This window comes from Blennius ocellaris (assembly GCF_963422515.1).
Source record: "Blennius ocellaris genome assembly, chromosome: 10".
Taxonomy (NCBI): domain Eukaryota; kingdom Metazoa; phylum Chordata; class Actinopteri; order Blenniiformes; family Blenniidae; genus Blennius; species Blennius ocellaris.
The window spans coordinates 26,871,717-26,891,599 of NC_137659.1; the positions used below are offsets into that span (position 1 = coordinate 26,871,717).

The following is a 19,883-nucleotide window of genomic DNA, read 5'->3' on the forward strand; positions in this document are numbered from 1 at the left end:
ACATCATTTGCTTGTTTTAATCTAAAGCAAAAGCAAAAAATGCACCTAAATTGGAGCGGGTGTTGGAGCGGTCCATTAAGGCCTTCTTTCCAGGGTTGTTGAGAATGGAGCGTTTTGCCAGAGAGATGTCTGCGGTGATCCGGGTGATTGTAATTCTGGATAAAAGGCAAAATGGTTATTGCTTATTCATGATTGCAAACATGTTTTATTAGTAGTAGTAATATCGTGGTTGTTAATTTAATTTCATATTCTGTGTTATCTGCTCGACAGGGCAATACCCATCAAATACCCCAAAGAAAAACTAGAATTGAATGTAGGGCTGCAACAGCGAATCGATTAAATTCGATTATTAAAAGTGTTGGCAATGAATTTAATTATCGATTTGTTATGTCGAACGATATATGCTTCACTCGGCCCACGTTCGCTCTCTCAGTAACAGCAAAGTTGCGGCGCGGCACTCGAGCTAACCGGCAAGCCCCCGGGCGCGACCCGATGAGGGAAGACGTCACCGGAGCGCGTTCCGATGCTAGGGAGACGTCACGGAGGCCGACAGCCGTTTGCTCTTAGAAATAACATGAAAGTTGCAGCACAGGACTCAAGCTAACCGCCTAGCCGCCGGAGCGCGTTCCAATGCGGGAAGACATTGCCAGGGCATGCTCTTGTGGCTAGCCGCTAACCGGCTGAGCACACTCAGATGTGGGGATACAAAACAAAACAACCAGTGCAAAGCGGAGGATGTAAACAACAACAGAGGATTCATAAGTTCTGCTGCCCGGCTGAGATTACTGTTGTAACGTCACATATCTGAGGAGCTCGAAATCCCTCCTGATATTTAACCTCATTTCTGGAGGAAACGCACCAGATTTGGCTCCAGTTACGCTTTACCTTACTGCTCCATACCACTCCTTACTGCTGTTTGGTCTTGCAAAAATATAGACAATTTCATTCCATACACTGTGACAACACAAAGAAAAACTTTGAAGTGTAAATTTAAAGGTTATTATAGCAATATTTTACCAGGATGAAACTAGACTGTATGTGGTCCCTGAAGGAAATTATCTTGTATACATCTTATATACAGGTGTATATATTTATTTATATTGTATAGATCTTTGTATTGGTTCAGTTATGCACTTTTAAATAATCATAACATATTTGATGTTTGGTTTGTTCAATGTCAACTGGTCGTACAATTTGAAATGGTTTTTTTTAAACAGGATTCCTCGATTAACCGAAAAAAATAATTGATCAATTAATCGATTATTAAAATAATCGTTAGGTGCAGCCCTATTTGAATCTAGCTTTTTTTTAAAAACTCTCCATCTGAAACAAAAAGTTGATTCAAATACAAAATAATACATAAAAAGACCAAATGAAAATGAATAGCTGGCCTAAAACAACAGATCCACCCAAACATACATCATAGAAACAAAGAAGAATGAAAACATATCTGCAGAATGTCTGTGACAGAACTTACCTGCCTTCAAATCGATGTTTTAAAAAGTCAAATAGCGCTTTTTGCATCATATCTGTAACCTGGAATTAAAAAGAGAGATTCAAATTAAGGACCTTGATACAAGTTTAAATATTAGTTAGAAACCTTCAACATGTTAAAGGAAATCTTGCTCACCTCTAAGCCCTTCAGTGAGGGTCCCATGAGCACTACAGGACGCATAGTCGGCACCACATCATACATGGCTACCTGCTCACCCTGTCGCCATCCACAAACAGAAACAGAAATATCTGTTTACATCCAGTACAAGTCATTCTCAGATGACCTCTTCAATTAATAGCAAAGTATGTGGTATGTGAGTTTTGAAACACTTTTAACATTTAATTTGTTCAATCAGATTATAAAAGCCGCACAGAGTGACGCAGATTTCCTCTTATGGACAAACTCCAGGCAGCTAAAGTCTCTGGTTCTGTGAATGCTAACTGATGTGCAATACATGTGAACTGTGGCCCATACCACGGTCCACAACCTTTGTTAACAAAACAGTCCTTTTTGTGACTAAACTACATTTATCTGGAGTTTCAAATGAGCCTTTAAAGGGCCGTGGCAAATGCCCCCCCCCCCCACTGGGTGTGATGGTCAATCACATTCCTGGGTCAGAATTCATATGTCATGACTGTGTATCATGACAAATAAAAAGTCTTTCCCTAGAAATGAACAAACTTCCTGTGGTCTTGTGAGATCCCAACAGCCATATACAATAAACATATATAAAGGCTACTTTGTGTGTTTAGCTATATGTGTGTAAGGGATTTATAAGACTGTTTATATTTTTAATGATCTATGTCAACCTGGTGATTGATGTAAACATCCAGTGGTGGCAAACAGGGAAATAATATGTCCGCCTTGTTCACTGTGTCCTTCTCGAAAGCACTGCGTTCAGAACCAGCAGTTTTCCAACAGACTTTACATCACCAGCCAAACTAAGAGCAAGCAGACGGTAAAAAAAAAAGCGTGCGACCAGAGTGGAGGTAGTGTCCAACGCCATACGAGCCCGTTGTCAGCTCTGTCTTTTCAAATGCACCGCATATGTTACGAAAAAAGTTCACCAAGTAACTTTAAATATCATACAAACTGAAATAGAGGCGGACTGAAGAAAGCAACTTGAGCTAGAGTCAAGCCAAGCACAGAGAGTTCAGTCACTGTCTGTGTGCACGAGACTGGAGCAGAGCTGTGGCTCTGTGTGCCACTGGCCAATCACAGAGCGGGAAGACAGGCAGTTACCAAATGAGGATTTTCCTTCATCATGAACACGGATAGTGACGAGTTTAACTTGTATCATGCTCGTAATCATCAAAAATGCTTTATCTGCAGCGGTTACTCGTCTGAAACGAGTATCTGGCTCATCCCTACTAATTCAGATCAGTGATCTGTGTGTGTGTGTGTGTGTGTGTGTGTGTGTGTGTGTGTGTGTGTGTGTGAGATTAGTGTGAATGTCCTGTCGGTGTATGAATGTTGATGCCTGTGTTCAGGTGTAGAACATGGATGGATGAACACCTGATATCAAAAGTCAAGTTTAGTTTTTCATCAGCAGAAACGTGTGTCTGTGCATGTGCTGTCACTTACCGGTTTCTTTTTCACCTGCTGATTAGCTGATCAAACAGGACGATAGAAGCACAGAATCTCATATTAACTCACCAGTCATCACATGTAAATCAAAAATACACGTATTAGACAAAATAATGACCATATGCCTCAATGTCAACTCAATATCAACTCAATATCAACGATCAATATCCACATAATGAACTGCAACACATATCTTTCCATTGTGCATTGTCCATGTCAACACATCTGTCCAATCACATAAGTCTTAATGCTCTAGGTCAGGGGTTGGCAACCCGCGGCTCCGAACCCTCTTTGGTCCCTCCACTGCGGCTCCTTGAGCCTCGGTCCCACTGCAGTTCATCCTGGAGGGACGTAAGGAGGCAAAGCCACCCAGAGAGGGACGTAAGGAGGCAAAGCCACCCAGAGAGGGACGTAAGGAGGCAAAGCCACCCAGAGAGGGACGTAAGGAGGCAAAGCCACCCAGAGAGGGACGTAAGGAGGCAAAGCCACCCAGAGAGGGACGTAAGGAGGCAAGGCCACCCAGAGAGGGACGTAAGGAGGCAAAGCCACCCAGAGAGGGACGTAAGGAGGCAAGGCCACCCAGAGAGGGACGTAAGGAGGCAAAGCCACCCAGTCACAGTCCCGCTACAAAGAGTGGAGTAAAATGTAGGGTCGTGAACGACGCCGCGATGTAAAGTCATTATGCAACAATAATAGATGAAGAACGTAGAGTTGTGGCTGCAGGTCATGACAGCCGGAGCCGCAGCTCCACGGCTCAACTGGTGTCTGAAGCTGGGAGCTTCCTGTACCTTTCAGAGTAAAAGCGCTGCGCTGCGGAGCGCCGACAATTCCGGGAGGTTCATTGCGGACTTGTTGAGAGTGACGGCAAATTACAGTGAATTCCACAACAACTATCGGACATTAAAGACACACCATCACACTCATGGTTCTAACAATCCAGATCTCCCACAGATATCTTCCATTTAATAATGTGTAGCAATAAAGGAGCTGATAGCTGCAATGCATTATGGGAGTTTCTGTTTGTGGTGTTTTAAATGTAATTATTGGGAGTTATATTAGGTTTGTAGTGTTGGTAATAATTGTGTTGTGTTGTGTTTTTGTTGCTTAGTTCATGTAGTTTAGTTTATTAGTTGTAAGTTGTCAACCAGCAGTGAAGAAGGTTTTGTGTGTCGTGTCCTCCTGGCATGGTCTGCCTGTGGGACTGTCAAAATAAAATGTGTGTGGCTCTTTAGGTGTTGTGTTCAGTGGGAAACGGGACCAAATGGCTCTTTGAGCATTAAAGGTCACCGTGGTAGCGAGCGCCCTCCTGTACGCAGTGGTGTGCTGGGGGGGCAGCCTCAAGAAGAAGGATGCTGGGGGGGGGGGCAGCCTCAAGAAGAAGGATGCTGGGGGGCAGCCTTAAGAAGAAGGATGCTGGGGGGGCAGCCTCAAGAAGAAGGATGCTGGGGGGGGGGGGGCAGCCTCAAGAAGAAGGATGCCGGGGGGGCAGCCTCAAGAAGAAGGATGCCGCACGCCTGGACAAACTGGGGAGGAAGGCGGCTCTGTGGTTGGCTCAGAGCTGGACAGCCTGACATCTGTGGCAGAGCGACGGACACTGAACAGACTCCTGTCCATAATAGACAATCCACAGCATCCAGTGCACAACACCATCTCTATAATCCACTGCTTCCACTGCACAACACCATCTCTATAATCCACTGCTTCCACTGCACAACACCATCTCTATAATCCACAGCTTCCACTGCACAACACCATCTCTATAATCCACTGCTTCCACTGCACAACACCATCTCTATAATCCACTGCTTCCACTGCACAACACCATCTCTATAATCCACAGCTTCCACTGCACAACACCATCTCTATAATCCACAGCATCCACTGCACAACACCATCTCTATAATCCACAGCATCCACTCCACACAACACCATCTCTCTAATCCACAGCATCCACTCCACACAACACCATCTCTCTAATCCACAGCATCCACTCCACACAACACCATCTCTATAATCCACAGCATCCACTCCACACAACACCATCTCTATAATCCACTGCTTCCACTGCACAACACCATCTCTATAATCCACAGCATCCACTGCACAACACCATCTCTATAATCCACAGCATCCAGTGCACAACACCATCTCTACAATCCACTGCTTCCACTGCACAACACCATCTCTATAATCCACTGCTTCCACTGCACAACACCATCTCTATAATCCATTGCTTCCACTGCACAACACCATCTCTATAATCCACAGCTTCCACTGCACAACACCATCTCTATAATCCACTGCTTCCACTGCACAACACCATCTCTATAATCCACTGCTTCCACTGCACAACACCATCTCTATAATCCACAGCATCCACTGCACAACACCATCTCTATAATCCACAGCATCCACTCCACACAACACCATCTCTCTAATCCACAGCATCCACTCCACACAACACCATCTCTCTAATCCACAGCATCCACTCCACACAACACCATCTCTATAATCCACAGCATCCACTCCACACAACACCATCTCTATAATCCACAGCATCCACTGCACAACACCATCTCTCTAATCCACAGCATCCACTCCACACAACACCATCTCTATAATCCACAGCATCCACTCCACACAACACCATCTCTCTAATCCACAGCATCCACTCCACACAACACCATCTCTATAATCCACAGCATCCACTCCACACAACACCATCTCTATAATCCACAGCATCCACTCCACAACACCATCTCTATAATCCACAGCTTCCACTGCACAACACCATCTCTATAATCCACAGCATCCACGCATCCACTGCACAACACCATCTCTATAATCCACAGCTTCCACTGCACAACACCATCTCTATAATCCACAGCTTCCACTGCACAACACCATCTCTATAATCCACAGCTTCCACTCCACAACACCATCTCTATAATCCACAGCTTCCACTGCACAACACCATCTCTATAATCCACAGCTTCCACTCCACAACACCATCTCTATAATCCACAGCTTCCACTCCACAACACCATCTCTATAATCCACAGCATCCACTGCACAACACCATCTCTATAATCCACAGCTTCCACTGCACAACACCATCTCTATAATCCACAGCTTCCACTGCACAACACCATCTCTATAATCCACAGCATCCACTGCACAACACCATCTCTATAATCCACAGCATCCACTGCACAACACCATCTCTATAATCCACAGCATCCACTGCACAACACCATCTCTATAATCCACAGCTTCCATTGCACAGCACCATCTCTATAATCCACAGCTTCCACTCCACAACACCATCTCTATAATTCACAGCTTCCACTGCACAACACCATCTCTATAATCCACAGCTTCCACTCCACAACACCATCTCTATAATCCACAGCTTCCACTGCACAACACCATCTCTATAATCCACAGCTTCCACTCCACAACACCATCTCTATAATCCACAGCTTCCACTCCACAACACCATCTCTATAATCCACAGCATCCACTGCACAACACCATCTCTATAATCCACAGCTTCCACTCCACAACACCATCTCCAGGCAGAGGAGCAGCTCCAGTGACAGACTGCGGAGATCCTTCCTCCCCCACGCCATCAGACTCTTCAACACCTCTCGGGGGAGGCCTTAGTGGACTTACTACACACACACCACGCACCTTGAGACACACACACACACACACACACACACACACACACACACACACACACACACACACACACACACACACACACACACACACACACACACACACACACACACACACACACAGTACTTATCTTAATTCTTGTTTATTGCTTAATTATTTGCTTAATTATTGTTTATACTGAAGTTATATTTCTTCTCTTTTACCTATTGCTTTTTTGTTTTTTTAACCCTGCATGCCCCTGTCTTTCCATATTGCTGCTGCTGGAACTGTGAATTTCTCTTGGAGATCATTAAAGTATTTATCTATCTATCTATCTATCTAGACTATGTTGACAATGATTCATAGTTCACATCATTTCAGCATTATTTTTCATTATTATTAAAATCAATTATTAAATTAAACCTGGTGAAAGCAGGACAGAAGTTAAAAGACCAAATATCAAAGTAAATAACAAAAACAAAAAAGTAGACAAACTGACAAACACCTAAAGTGCAAACTTGGTATGTCGAGAAGAAGAGAAAGAGCACTGTTAATTGGAGGTTCAAAGACATCAATCACACAAACATTTTGGAAAAAATTGATCAGAAATAGTGCATAATGCATTCTGGCCTACAAAATACTACATTGTGTTGATCCTGGAAGAACCAAACATCAAATAATATATTATGGAAGAAACATACTTATTGAAAAGGAACAACCAATATGAAGAGGTATACAATACATATACATATACATATATACAAAGAGGTATACAAAATACATATACAATTTTTTTTTTTCCTGTGTGACACATTTGTTCTCACCTCATAGGACAGAAACTCTCTAAATTCACCACAAACTCTGACACATGTACTAACTGCATACAAAACACCACTGACAGCTACATTCATGCCAAATGGTTCTGCAGGTGACAGACTCCCTCTCTGCCCTCCTGGACCGCCACATCCCCCCCCCCCCCCCACTCTGCCTTCTAGGAGATTTCTCAACTACCACTCTCGACTCACCACATACTAAACTACTGCTTGTAGCCCGAACCATCGCCAAGGAAACCAAACTCACAAACTGGAAATCAAAAATTAATATCAGTATACATCAATGGAAAAATCTGCTGTCTGACTATATTATTATTACGGAACCTCAGTCAACACTCCCTGGATTTATGACAATAGAACCTCCTTCAATTCCAAAACAAACTCATTCAATTTCTACAAAATGGATCATTTCACTTTTTCTTCTCTTTTGCTCCTTTCTATGTCACCAAACTATTTCCTTTCTCCTCTGTTTCCTCCATAAACATAACCAAGTTACACTTAGTGTTTCATATACAAACACGCACACACACACACGCACACGCACACGCACACACACACGCACATGCACACACACACACACACACACACACACACACACACACACACACACACACACACACACACACACACACACATACACACACATTATGTAAATAGTATTTGAGGTAGCACTTGTTTGTATTACTTTTGTATATAGAATGTTTTGTTCATTTTCACACATCTTTGGAATTGTTTACTGTTTTGTATTGTTTATTTGCACTACCTTAAATTAAAAAAATAAATACAAAAAAAATAAATAAATTCCCCTCTCGCCCTCCGCGGGCGGTCACCTGTTTTTCTATTCCAAGCTTGGGTCCTCTACCAGAGGCCTGGGAGCTTGAGGGTCCTGGTCCTCTACCAGAGGCCTGGGAGCTTGAGGGTCCCGGTCCTCTACCAGAGGCCTGGGAGCTTGAGGGTCCTGGTCCTCTACCAGAGGCCTGGGAGCTTGAGAGTCCTGGTCCTCTACCAGAGGCCTGGGAGCTGGAGGGTCCTGGTCCTCTACCAGAGGCCTGGGAGCTTGAGAGTCCTGGTCCTCTACCAGAGGCCTGGGAGCTTGAGGGTCCTGGTCCTCTACCAGAGGTTGTTCCAGGGATCTGCTGTCGCCACTCCTCCAGTTTATATATATATACATATATATATATATATATATATATATATATATATATATATATATATAATAATCCCGCCCACTAACATGTAAGTCATTCAACACTCCTGCCATTGGTCATTGTTTTGGCTGATACTTGGAAGTACATCTGACACAGTTTCATCACACTCACCTTGTGACGGAGGAGTATATTTCTTTGAGTTCATATCTTGAGCTGCTTGAGATGCTGCTTTGCTGAAAGATTAGAAAAAAGTTCTCTATTAATCCACTCCCAACTTCATTGGGCCAGATTAAAACAGATCATCATCCCAGTTTTGTACATGTTGTGTCAATAATTCATTTTTTTAATCATTTAAAAATTTTAATTGAAAAATGTTTGCTACTCTCCAGATATGAGTTTAGAATGTTATTAATAATTACAATTAATTCGTTACAAAGCTGCAAATGATTATTTGCCTAATTCTTTCCACCCCAGGTTGAACTTGTCCAGTTCCCCCTCCATCTATCCATCTGTCCATCCATTCATCCATCTTCATCAACTCCCACCACTCATTTATTTTGGAAATGACCCAGTGTTGTGTGGTTGTTTGTGCATGTTGTGACATCTGCTGGTTGTCATGGTCAGTCCTCAGTTTCATACCGTAAGTATGTGTTAAATATTGCATATGTTAAACAAAATGATGTCCTTTCCTTCATCTATCGAAGCAGGTTGAAGTGAGAAGTGATTAAATGTGATTAAAATGAGAGTCATTGCAATCTATTAAAATGTAATCATGAAGCCCCCATGTGATAAGATCTATTTAGGGCAATGAAGTCCCATCACTAATAAAAAGTTATGTTTTGTACCCAAACAATTGAAGAACAATCATTTGCACTCAAAATAAAAGTTGCTCGTACTTAGCTAAGGCCTTGGCAGCTTTCCTGGCTTGGACTTCTCTTCTGATGAGAATGATTTCCAGATTGACTGGACTGGGGACGAAGCCCACCACACCGTCTTCCTTCACCGGACGTCCAATCCACCATTCATTGTTAAACTTCTGTTCATTGAGAAGGACAAGAAAAAAAACTGAGTTTCAAAAAAATTGAAATTGCATCTCATAAATGAAACCAAGCACATGGTCTTCTCTTTTGTGTCATTGTTCTTTGTGGTGCAGTAAACCCATTGGCACCGTAATTCAACTCTGCTGAGCAACTGAAAAGACCTGTCAGACTACTGCCCACCACTACCACTGAGTCCTTATAACAACCCCGCTTGGTTGAAGCATTGGTCGAATGGTGCGTTAGTGTGGTTCAAACCTCTTTGACATGTATGAAGTCTCTGGTTTCGAAGGTGACGGCCTGGCCTGGAACGGGAACGTTGTCATCGTCTGCTGGTGTATAAGAGAAGTTGCAGCGTACAGCAAAGGCCACAGGCTTGTACTGGGAACACAAGAGGGGTGTGACTGTTCCATGTGGAAAGAGAGGCTGGAAAGATTCACCAGATGGGCAGTTCTTATGTCAAGTCCAATGAACAATGTGATTTCTGATGTCTCAAAATGTTTGCACATGTTTTGTTATCGGCCCAGAGAAGCTTCTGTTATTGTGCTGATGGCATTTTCTCAATAGGTTACTGACAACTTCTATTTGTGGATTTCATGACAGGATATTATCTGCTTTTTTCCTTCTTGGATCTTCATTTTTTTCCTTAATCTTTTCTGTCATTTTATTGTTGTTGGTGGTGTTTTTTTCCTTTTTTTAGTTTTCGTTCTTTTGACCAAATTCAGAATATATTTGTTGTAACTTTTCGATCTGTTTCGCAGTGCTGCCAGTTACTTTAAAAAACGAATCCGATTACTGATCACGAGTTACTCCTTTAAAAAGTAACTGAGTTACTTGCTCACAAAAGTAATGAAGTTAGATTACAAATTACTTTTTAGTTACTTTCAGCAGCTGCCGACAACACCCCCCATCGTCTGAACATAAAAATTACAAGCGGTTTTGCAGAAAACTCTGCTGATCTCTGTCTCCGGCACCATGTTAATACTTATTTAATCCCTGACATTCATTCTTTGTTGTATTTATATCTGACGCACACTTTTATTATCAGAGTTTAACTATCACTGCTATTTATTTACCCAGAGAGGTAGTTGTAGTGTGATGTTGCACTATTTATTTATTTGCACTGCCTGCTCTATGTGACTTTAATTGCCCCCCTCCCGGACAAATAAAGTATTCGATTGATTGTTGATTGCTTGATTGATTGATTGGTTGACTTAAAAAGGGTGGATGCTTATTGCAATGTGAAGGTTTATTGATGACAATGGTTGGTTCCAATTATTTTTGTGTTATTTGAACGCACTGTTAGAGCGGGTTGGCCTGTGATTGGCTGAGAGTGGAAAAATGGGCAGGTCAGGTGAGCGTGCAGTGTCTGCATGCATGCGCTGTGTCTGCATGCATGCGCTGTGTCTGCATGCATGCGCTGTGTCTGCATGCATGTGCTGTGTGTGCCTGTGTCAGTTTGGAGGAGAATGAAGGAGCGGCTGGTTGTTAGATCATAAAGCAGCTTCGCAGACAAGAAACTGGCCTTGCGGGACACTATTATATATATATATATATATATATAGTAACGCACAGTGACTTGGACTTGGACAAGTCACTGTGCGTTACTATTATAGTGTCCCGCACAGTGACTTGTCCAAGTCCAAGTCACTTTAATCTGATTACTGGTTTGGAAATAGTAATGCTTAACGATTATTCATTACTGAAAAAAGTGGTCATATGAGAGTAACTTGTTACCAATTAATGCATTACTGGCCTCACTGACGTTTAGTAACTTTCTCCACCAACACGTCCAACTCCATTCGAGCACATATTGATTTTGTGCTTGTGGAGGTTCAAAGCTTCATTCACTCCATGCACAATAATGTCTCATGTGAATATTTGTGTCAGTGCATGATTTCAGTCATAGTATTCATTAGGGATGAGCCGGATAATGCATTTTTGACGAGTACGAGTGTAATACGAGTAAAACTCCTCCATATCCACGCTCATCCTGAAGGAAAATCCTCATTTGGTAAGTGACTGTCTTCATGCTCTATGATTGGCCAGTCACACACAGCACCCCACCCACCCCCCCACCCCCCCACAGAGTGACTGTTGGCCTCTTCACTACTCCTTAGGTTTTCTTCAGCTCGCCTCTATTTTGGTTTGTATGATATTTAAAGTTACTTGGTGAACTTGTTTCGTAATGTACGCTGTGCATTTGACAAGACATTGCTGAAAACAGCTTGTCGGACACTGCCTCCACTCCAGTCACGTCTTTTTTTCACCACCATCTGCTTGCTCTTAGTTTGGCTGGTGGTGTACCGATTTAAGCCCCACCCAGTTTCAATTGAACCACGCCCACTTTTGGCGTAGGCCCCGCCCACTCCAGGTACAGATACGGATCATTTAGATTGTTGAACAGATACAAATAGTGGTGTACTCGCTCATCCCTAGTATTAATAGTTCAGATACTTTCCTGATAATAAAATTAATATTTAAAAGTAGTTCCCATACAAGATCAAAAATATAACACCTTTAAATATTTGTATACTCTGACTACCAGTAGTTCAAATTTGTCCTCTGTTGTGGACATTTTAAAACCTGGCTAGCTCCCACCCACTGCATCTTACTGAAATAACTCATATTGGTGTCTACAGAGGACATTTAAAGTTTTTCAATGACACCAAAAATGTTTTCAGTATTCTAAGGAATTTGCCAATATTAGGGAATTTAAAAAGTGATTGGATATATAAGTGAAGACTATTTACCATACCATACCATATGTTGAATGCTGTGACATTATATGAGCACACATCATAATTCCTTGATTGAGTTTTCAACAATCAGGATTAGAAGGATTTATGTTAAAACATGTCTAACATTGCGATTTGCAACTTGAGCATGTGGTGTAAATGACAGTATTTGGGGGTTTCTTCACCGAGATTCTTTCTCTTGCCCTTCACACCCACTGTGACAGGAACTCTTGCGTACCCGACTTTATTTGCAGAGGAGAGAGGAGTCATTTTCACTGTTGACGAATTTATTAAGTTATTCTCATTAAGCTGTATCCATCAGTTGATTTGTTTGCTATTTTGTTAATCATTTTTCCAGAGCAGTGAACATTACTGTTGACGTGTACTCGTAAATAACTGTGACAGTAAATTGATCAGACTAATGCCCGGTTCACACGGCAGCATAATTAGGTCCATTTTGGCCCAGATTCTCTCCTTAAGGACGCTCAGATCATCATAAGATAATCTTATCAGATATTGTGTGGTGTGTTAAGACTGCTCTCGTCTGTTCAGAAAGATGTCGGGACTGCTCCGATTTCAATTCAGGGATATTCGACATGTTGGATTATTTTGAGTTCTCACCATGTGTGGTATCCCCTGAGGGGAAAACCAGCACAAGCACGACCAGAAGCACGCGGGGAATCCAAAAATCAAAACAGCTGTCATGACGAACCAATGCCTCTTCTTTTTAAAACGTGTTTTTTCTCGATAAAAACACACCACAAACGATCGTCATTGCATCCTCTTTGTCCACGAAGTTTGTTGACTCTGGAATCACGTTTAGTCTTGAGAGGTTTTGTGAGATTTCCCATGTGATCTGGGGATGTTCGCGAGTGAACTCAGATTGTGTGTGGTGTGTTGATGTTGCTGAGTGGCTGCACATAGAACACTGTCCAATCAAAACTGTTGAACCTGGGATTATTCATCGCCATGTGTGGTCTCTTAGGTTTGGGAAATCTGCAGACAATAGTACACATGCCATGCCTTTAGGTGGCACTGTAATCCTGCCACAGAAATACACCAAGACAAGAGAAGACACAGATAATAGTCGTGCTCATCTTTGTATTTGGGAAATCCAACATTTCACTCAATAAACCAACTGGCATCATTTAATTTGATATTCACATGAATGAATCAGGGAGTGCTGCTTCAGAGGCAAAGAGGTGCTGTCAAATGAGATTTTTTTTTTATAGTCTCGGGACCCACAGCAACTACAGAAGAAGTGGATTCTCCATTCTCTGTCAGACATTGTCGAAGTTTGATTTGATTTAATGGCAGTTATATTAGCAGGTTTGGTCACTTTAGTTATGCGAGTCAGTGCAAATAAATGATAGAAATGATACCACTGGAGCAATCCCTGAAGGGGTGTGTGTGTGTGTGTGTGTGTGTGTGTGTGTGTGTGTGTGTGTGTGTGTGTGTGTGTGTGTGTGTGTGTGTGTGTGTGTGTGTGTGTGTGTGTGTGTGTGTGTGTGTGTGTGTGTGTCACTGTTATACCTTACCAAGATATTCATCAATAAGATTAATTGGATCAAATCTGACTGGAATGAACTGCCGCAGTGGCTGGTAAACTGATTTAATTCATCCGCCAGCACAAAAATTCGCTTGCATTTAGTGGGTGCTGATTTACATCCCCCGTGTGTGTGTGTGTGTGTGTGTGTGTGTGTGTGTGTGTGTGTGTGTGTTTTCACTGTTACAAAAGGGGATCATTCATGTAATTTTAATGCTAAAGGTGACCAGTGTAACTGTTGCGTTGAGTCTGGTGCCTTTGGTTGCTGTACTGCTAGAACACACAGAACAAAAGAAGGAGCTTGTTTGTTCAAGTGATGTAGTGCTACAGAATGTGTGAGTACCTTTGCCTTCTCCAGCTGCACCTGAGCGTTCCTCTCCTCAACGATGTCCAAGTCCTGACGCTCTCCCTAGAGGAGGCAGACAGGTACTGCAATTACTTCAGTCAGTGAAAGTGGAAGGAACAGTGAGTAGACTCCATTTAATTTAAAAACACATCAAACACATCACATCATTACTTGTCAGGACTCAGATGGACCACTTGGCAATTAGTGACATGACTGTGCAGAACAGAACAAGTGGCGTGTATTTCTCTCCAAAACAACTGGATTATAGGACGTCCCAAAATTCTGAGAATGATTGGCGCTCAAATGCCCACACTGTCACCGCCTTTGCTTTTGTGTTTGAGTTTGCTTATGTTTAATTTGAGGCGTAATGAAGTAGCAGATCAAACTTCTTCAGCCAAACACTCAGTGACTGAGTGTTGTGTTTTCCACATTGAATGCCAATCCTCCTGTGTTATTATGTTATTTTACCCATTTTGTTTTAATATATCCAAGGTTGTTATCTTTCATTTACAGAGGCTTTTGTATAGTCTAGAAATGGTTTTCTTGCACATTTATGGATAGGCTTCAGTCAGAATTTCAATCACTGTATTGTCCTCCTCCCATATTTCCGATCTTATCTTCATTTATAGTTGTTCCTAATCTGAGGAAGTCTGGGGATTTCCAGTTTAAATTCTTTCTTTAAATCTTCAAAGCTTTTAAATGTTGTGCCTTGGATAAGTGTGCACAGTGCAGTGATGCCTTTCTCATACTATAGTTGAATCCATCATCATTAGTTTCTGGTTCAAAGTTAGGGTCCAGGCAGGCCAGATCAAGGTTCAAGGTTCAAGGTTCTTTATTTGCCATTTGTGCATAACCAGCAGTCAAAACACATTGGAATTCTTGCGCGGGGCTCTCAGAGTCAACATTTATAAGAATATAAGAATTGAATAAGTTAAAAAATATAAAAGACAAGATTAAAAACACTATACAGCTATGACAGACTAACCCTGATAAGAAAGTTAAAAAATGAAATATTGCACATTTATAAAGTGTAAAAAGATATTGCACATGCTAAGGTGGAGTGCATTAGGGTTTTTTTTGCCATCAGTCTGACAGTAACCGATGAGAAGCTGTTAAAAAAACGTTTTAATACTTTCTGCTCTGCTGTCTCTCAAGTTGCACCTGCACTGTTTTTGTCTGAGCACATAGTGAGTGTGGTGGAGTGAGTCCCTGGTGATTCCTTCTGCTCTTTTTTGACAACTCTGCTCGTACATGATATCCATGGGAGGAAGTTTTTATACCTTCTTTTCAGCTGTCTTTATGACTCTCTGCCTGTGTGGTGTTCCCAGAAGAGACAGTGATGCACGCAGTGAGGATGCTCTCGACCAGTCCTATGTAGGCCTGGGTGAGGGAGCGGGGGTTCAGGCCAGCTTTCCTAAGGTGCTTGAGGAAGTCGAGCCTTTGCTGGGCTTTTTTCACTGTGGCAGTGGTGTTGCAAGTCAGGCTGAGGTCAGATGTGACCTGCAGTCCCAAAAACCTGTAGCTGTCTGCCCTCTCCACCTCAGTCCCGCTGATGGAGAGAGGCCGAAGAGAGGAGAGTTCTTCCTGAAGTCTTGAAGTACTTCCTTGGTCTTGTCTATGTTGAGGATGAGGTCATTCTCCTCACCATAGGTAAGGATGTTATTTACCAGGGCCCTGTATCCCGACTCGTCAACCCCTTCAGGATGGTGGTGTCATCAACATATTTTACGATGATGGTGCCATCCTGGGTGAAGACACAGTCATGAGTGCACAGGGTGAAGAGTTTTGGGCTCAGGCAGCAGCCTTGTGCTGATCCTGTGCTGAGTCTGAGCTCAGCAGACACCCTTCCTCCCATCTTCAACACCTGTGGTCTTTCGATCAGGATATCCAGAATCCAGTTGCAGGTGGAAGTTAGAACTCCTAGGTCCGACAGCTTCTTGATCAGTCTGCCCGGTCGGATGGTATTAAAAGCAGAGCTGTAGTCCAGGAAGAGCATCCTGGCATACGTCCTGCTGCTCTCCAGATTTTGCAAGATGTGATGAAGGTCAATTGCCACCGTGTCATCCGCTGATCGGTTGGTTCGGTAGGCAAACTGGTGGGGGTCCATAGTGTCTGGGACTGTGCTGTTGACTGTGGTGAGGACTCGTTTTTCTAAGAACTTCATGGTGACTGGTGTGAGTGCCACTGGCCTGAAGTCATTTAGGGGAGGTGTATCAGGTTTTTGGGGGACTGGTATGATTGTGGAGGTTTTTAAAATGTGGGGGACTACAGCCTGGGATAAGGACATGTTGAAGATGTCGGTGTACACCAGTTAGCTGTTCTCCACAAAGCTGCAGTTTCCCTGGGAGGCACTCCATCAGGTCCCACTGCCTTGTGGGGGTTCACTTTCTTCAGAGCCTTCAAGACCTGTTTGTGTATGACCTGGAGGGCAGTGTCTGAGGGGTCGCAAGGGGCTTTTGAGGGTGAGTCTGTGTTCAGCCTGTCAAACCTGGCGTAGAAGAAGTTTAGACTGTCTGGAAGTGTGGCGTCCTGGGAGTCTATGTTAGTGGTCCTTCTGTAGTTTTTGATAGACTGGATCCCCTGCCACAAGCTGTGTCTATTGTTGTTAAGATAGGGGCCTTCAAGTTTTTGGAGTAAGCCCTTTTCGCTGTCCTGATGGACTGCTGCAGCTCATGTGGGGCTCTTTTATACTTCCCTTGGTCTCCTGACTTGAAGGCCTCCCGTCTCTTCCTTATCAACAGTTTACTGTAGCTTTCCATATTATATTGTTTCAGCTTTCTCATTATTTCCAAGACACTTAATGTTATTTGATAATTTTGCTTTCTTGATATAGCTTGGTTCACTTTTCTCCCAATTTGTTTGTATTTGGTAGTTTTCTATGCTGCATTCTCTGAATCCAATGATGGATTCATGACACCAAAAGGATCCAGATATTCTGCAACTTTCCACCTTCCCTGGTATAGAGGGCAGCACGCACATACCAAGAATCTCACTTGTGCAGCATATATATATTATTTTTAATTGGGTACCAACAGGCCACACTCATCTTTATTTGATGGGAGTTTTTTTTTTTTTTTATCTGACTGCTGGTTTTTTGCCAGCCCATATCCATCTAGTTGTCATTTTCTCTCAGGTCCTGAATTGCATTTCAGGGCTCAGGTGTGGACTGGATTGACACAAAAACACAAGTCTCTGCAGTATGTTCTTTTAAAGAACCTCGATCTGTGTCTCAAAATCACTATTACCACTCCTAAATATTTTATTGTTCTTGCACTTTATAGAATTAACACTATAATATTCAAAACCTTTTAAAACTGTAAACCTGGGCATCCCACCATTTGAGAAGTGCCATAAAGAGTTTGAGTTTTTCCAATGTAAAGCTATGAAAACTTTACAAGGTCTAACATATAGTGTTCAAGGCTGAAAATACTGTACAACACAGTATTCAGTTGATGATTGATGTCATTAAGAAGCACAGCATTTAAATTATACATTTCCTGTGAACCCAACTCTTTCGTGGATTTACAAATAGATGTTTCAAATCAACCATGGATTCATGACACCAAAAGGATCCAGATTTTCTGCCACTTTCTTTTTTGCCATTCATGATGGGGTGATGTGAAGTGGCTGAATGACCTTATGTTATTTTTCTAAATGCTCACTTTACTATTGCTATTGGCACCTGAAAGGGAGGTTATGGAAGAGTACACCCAAAAATGTCTGTCAACTGACATAATTCGTCTGTCATCGCCACCTGCATGGGCAGGGTTCTCCTTTGTGGAAAACAACAGGCCCTTTGGCCCCGCATCCGCTACAGTCATCTGAATACAAATATGAACAGGTACATTCTCCTATTGACCTCCTCAACTTTTCAAGTGATACAGGCTGCCACTATATCACAATGACACTTTAATTTTCTCCAAGTTAGAACAGGAACATGTTGTGCATGTCCACCGTGTTCTTCAGAGACGCCTACAGAACAAACTGATCATGAAGGCTGAAAAATTACTTCCATCATAACAAATGTTTTGTGCCATGTTTTCCAGGAAGCTTTAACCTGCAGAAAAAACCAAAACAACTACAATATTGGACATACTGTACTCTTGGTGATCAAGATGGACTTAGAAGTAAGGCGACACTGGCTGGAGGGCCCAGAGCAATGGTTTCTGTTTTGGGCTGACCATAATAATTTGCTGTATTTACACTGTTCTACACACATTTTATACCCTGCCTTTCTGAGCAACCAGACACAGGAACAGCTATTCTTCCTGAAGGAAGAAAATAAGAACAATTCCAAGTTTCTCTTCAGCATGATCACCGGGTTGAGTCATCACCCAGTTCAATCTCATCTTTATATTGGAGCACACATGCCTTTGCACATGCAGACTGATTCGTTGGTTGGTTCAACAAAATTGTCCAGTATGAATACGCACATCTAAATAGAAAAAACTAAATCCATGAAAACATGACCTAAAACTACCAGAAGTTTGATGCGAGGACGGTGACAGGTACTGTTTGCTTGTCTCTGCAGTTAGTCCAGTTCTGTTGTTGTGAGAAGGCCTTGAGTCCTGAACAGAGAGAGCTTCCAGAAGGCCAGGTGTGAGGGGTTTATCAGGAAGAAGGGGAGGGGGGGCAGAGCCTTCGTTCCACGCTCACATCCAGGAGAGTTGAAGACAAAACACCAGCCTCGATGACTGGGTGTCTGGGAATCCGAATTCCAGGTTGGGGCGTGGCTCTCCGGGGTGGTTTATCGGGGCCTCCCCTGGTCCGGGGGGCCGCCGGGTGCCGGAGTGACGGCATCTGGCCTTGGTGGCCTCGGGCCCCGGGGTGGTACTGCGGGGCCCCCCACAACAGTTCCAACCACACCCAGTGGACAAAACACACACACACACACACACACACACATGCACACACACTTCTACTCCTCATCGATGAGATTTGCTGCTTATTTTTCTTGTTTTCTGCTGTTGTTCTTTCAATGACCAAAATCATGTTTTTGTTCTTTGTTTTGTGTCATTTTGTTTTTACTTTTGTTATCATTGTTGTTGTTGTTTTTGCTTTTTGTTTTTTTGCCCACCTGCTAATTTATACTCTTGCTATAAAATCATGTTACAGTCATGATAGAACTGCTCAGGCTGGTTTAATCTAGAAAATCAGGTGACTGTCTAGATAGTACTGCTCAGGCTGGTTTAATCTGATAACAGTTGGAAAATATTTGGATCAGTGTGATTATTGTAAAAAAAGAATATATGTAGCACTAACAAGGGTATCGTATGTATCTCCCTACCCAATCTATCGCTCCGTCTTCCCTATCCTCTCCTCTCCTCTATCCTCTCAATCTATCTCTCTGTTGTTGGAGCCGATGTCCAGTGGCCACTCAACCTCATGGAAGGGGGAGGGTTTTACGAACAAAGAGACCACATGCTCAGGCCTGGAAAAATTCCCCATTAGCCACGTGACCCTCCCCCCGGGTCTTCCCCCCAGCACGGT

General features: G+C 42.8%; 1 protein-coding gene across 1 annotated transcript in view; it reads right to left on the reverse strand.

Moving 5' to 3' along the window:
- cacnb2b (calcium channel, voltage-dependent, beta 2b) overlaps nt 1-19,883 on the reverse strand; it is a gene marked incomplete at both ends in the record, with an annotated part of 61,666 nt that overhangs the window by 13,463 nt on the left and 28,320 nt on the right. The window contains 8 exons of the mRNA XM_080503628.1: nt 46-155; nt 1,478-1,536; nt 1,631-1,711; nt 3,080-3,105; nt 8,898-8,959; nt 9,623-9,762; nt 10,022-10,144; nt 14,391-14,456. Coding sequence (XP_080359754.1) covers nt 46-155; nt 1,478-1,536; nt 1,631-1,711; nt 3,080-3,105; nt 8,898-8,959; nt 9,623-9,762; nt 10,022-10,144; nt 14,391-14,456 — 667 coding nt within the window. The remainder of the gene's footprint in view (nt 1-45; nt 156-1,477; nt 1,537-1,630; nt 1,712-3,079; nt 3,106-8,897; nt 8,960-9,622; nt 9,763-10,021; nt 10,145-14,390; nt 14,457-19,883) is intronic.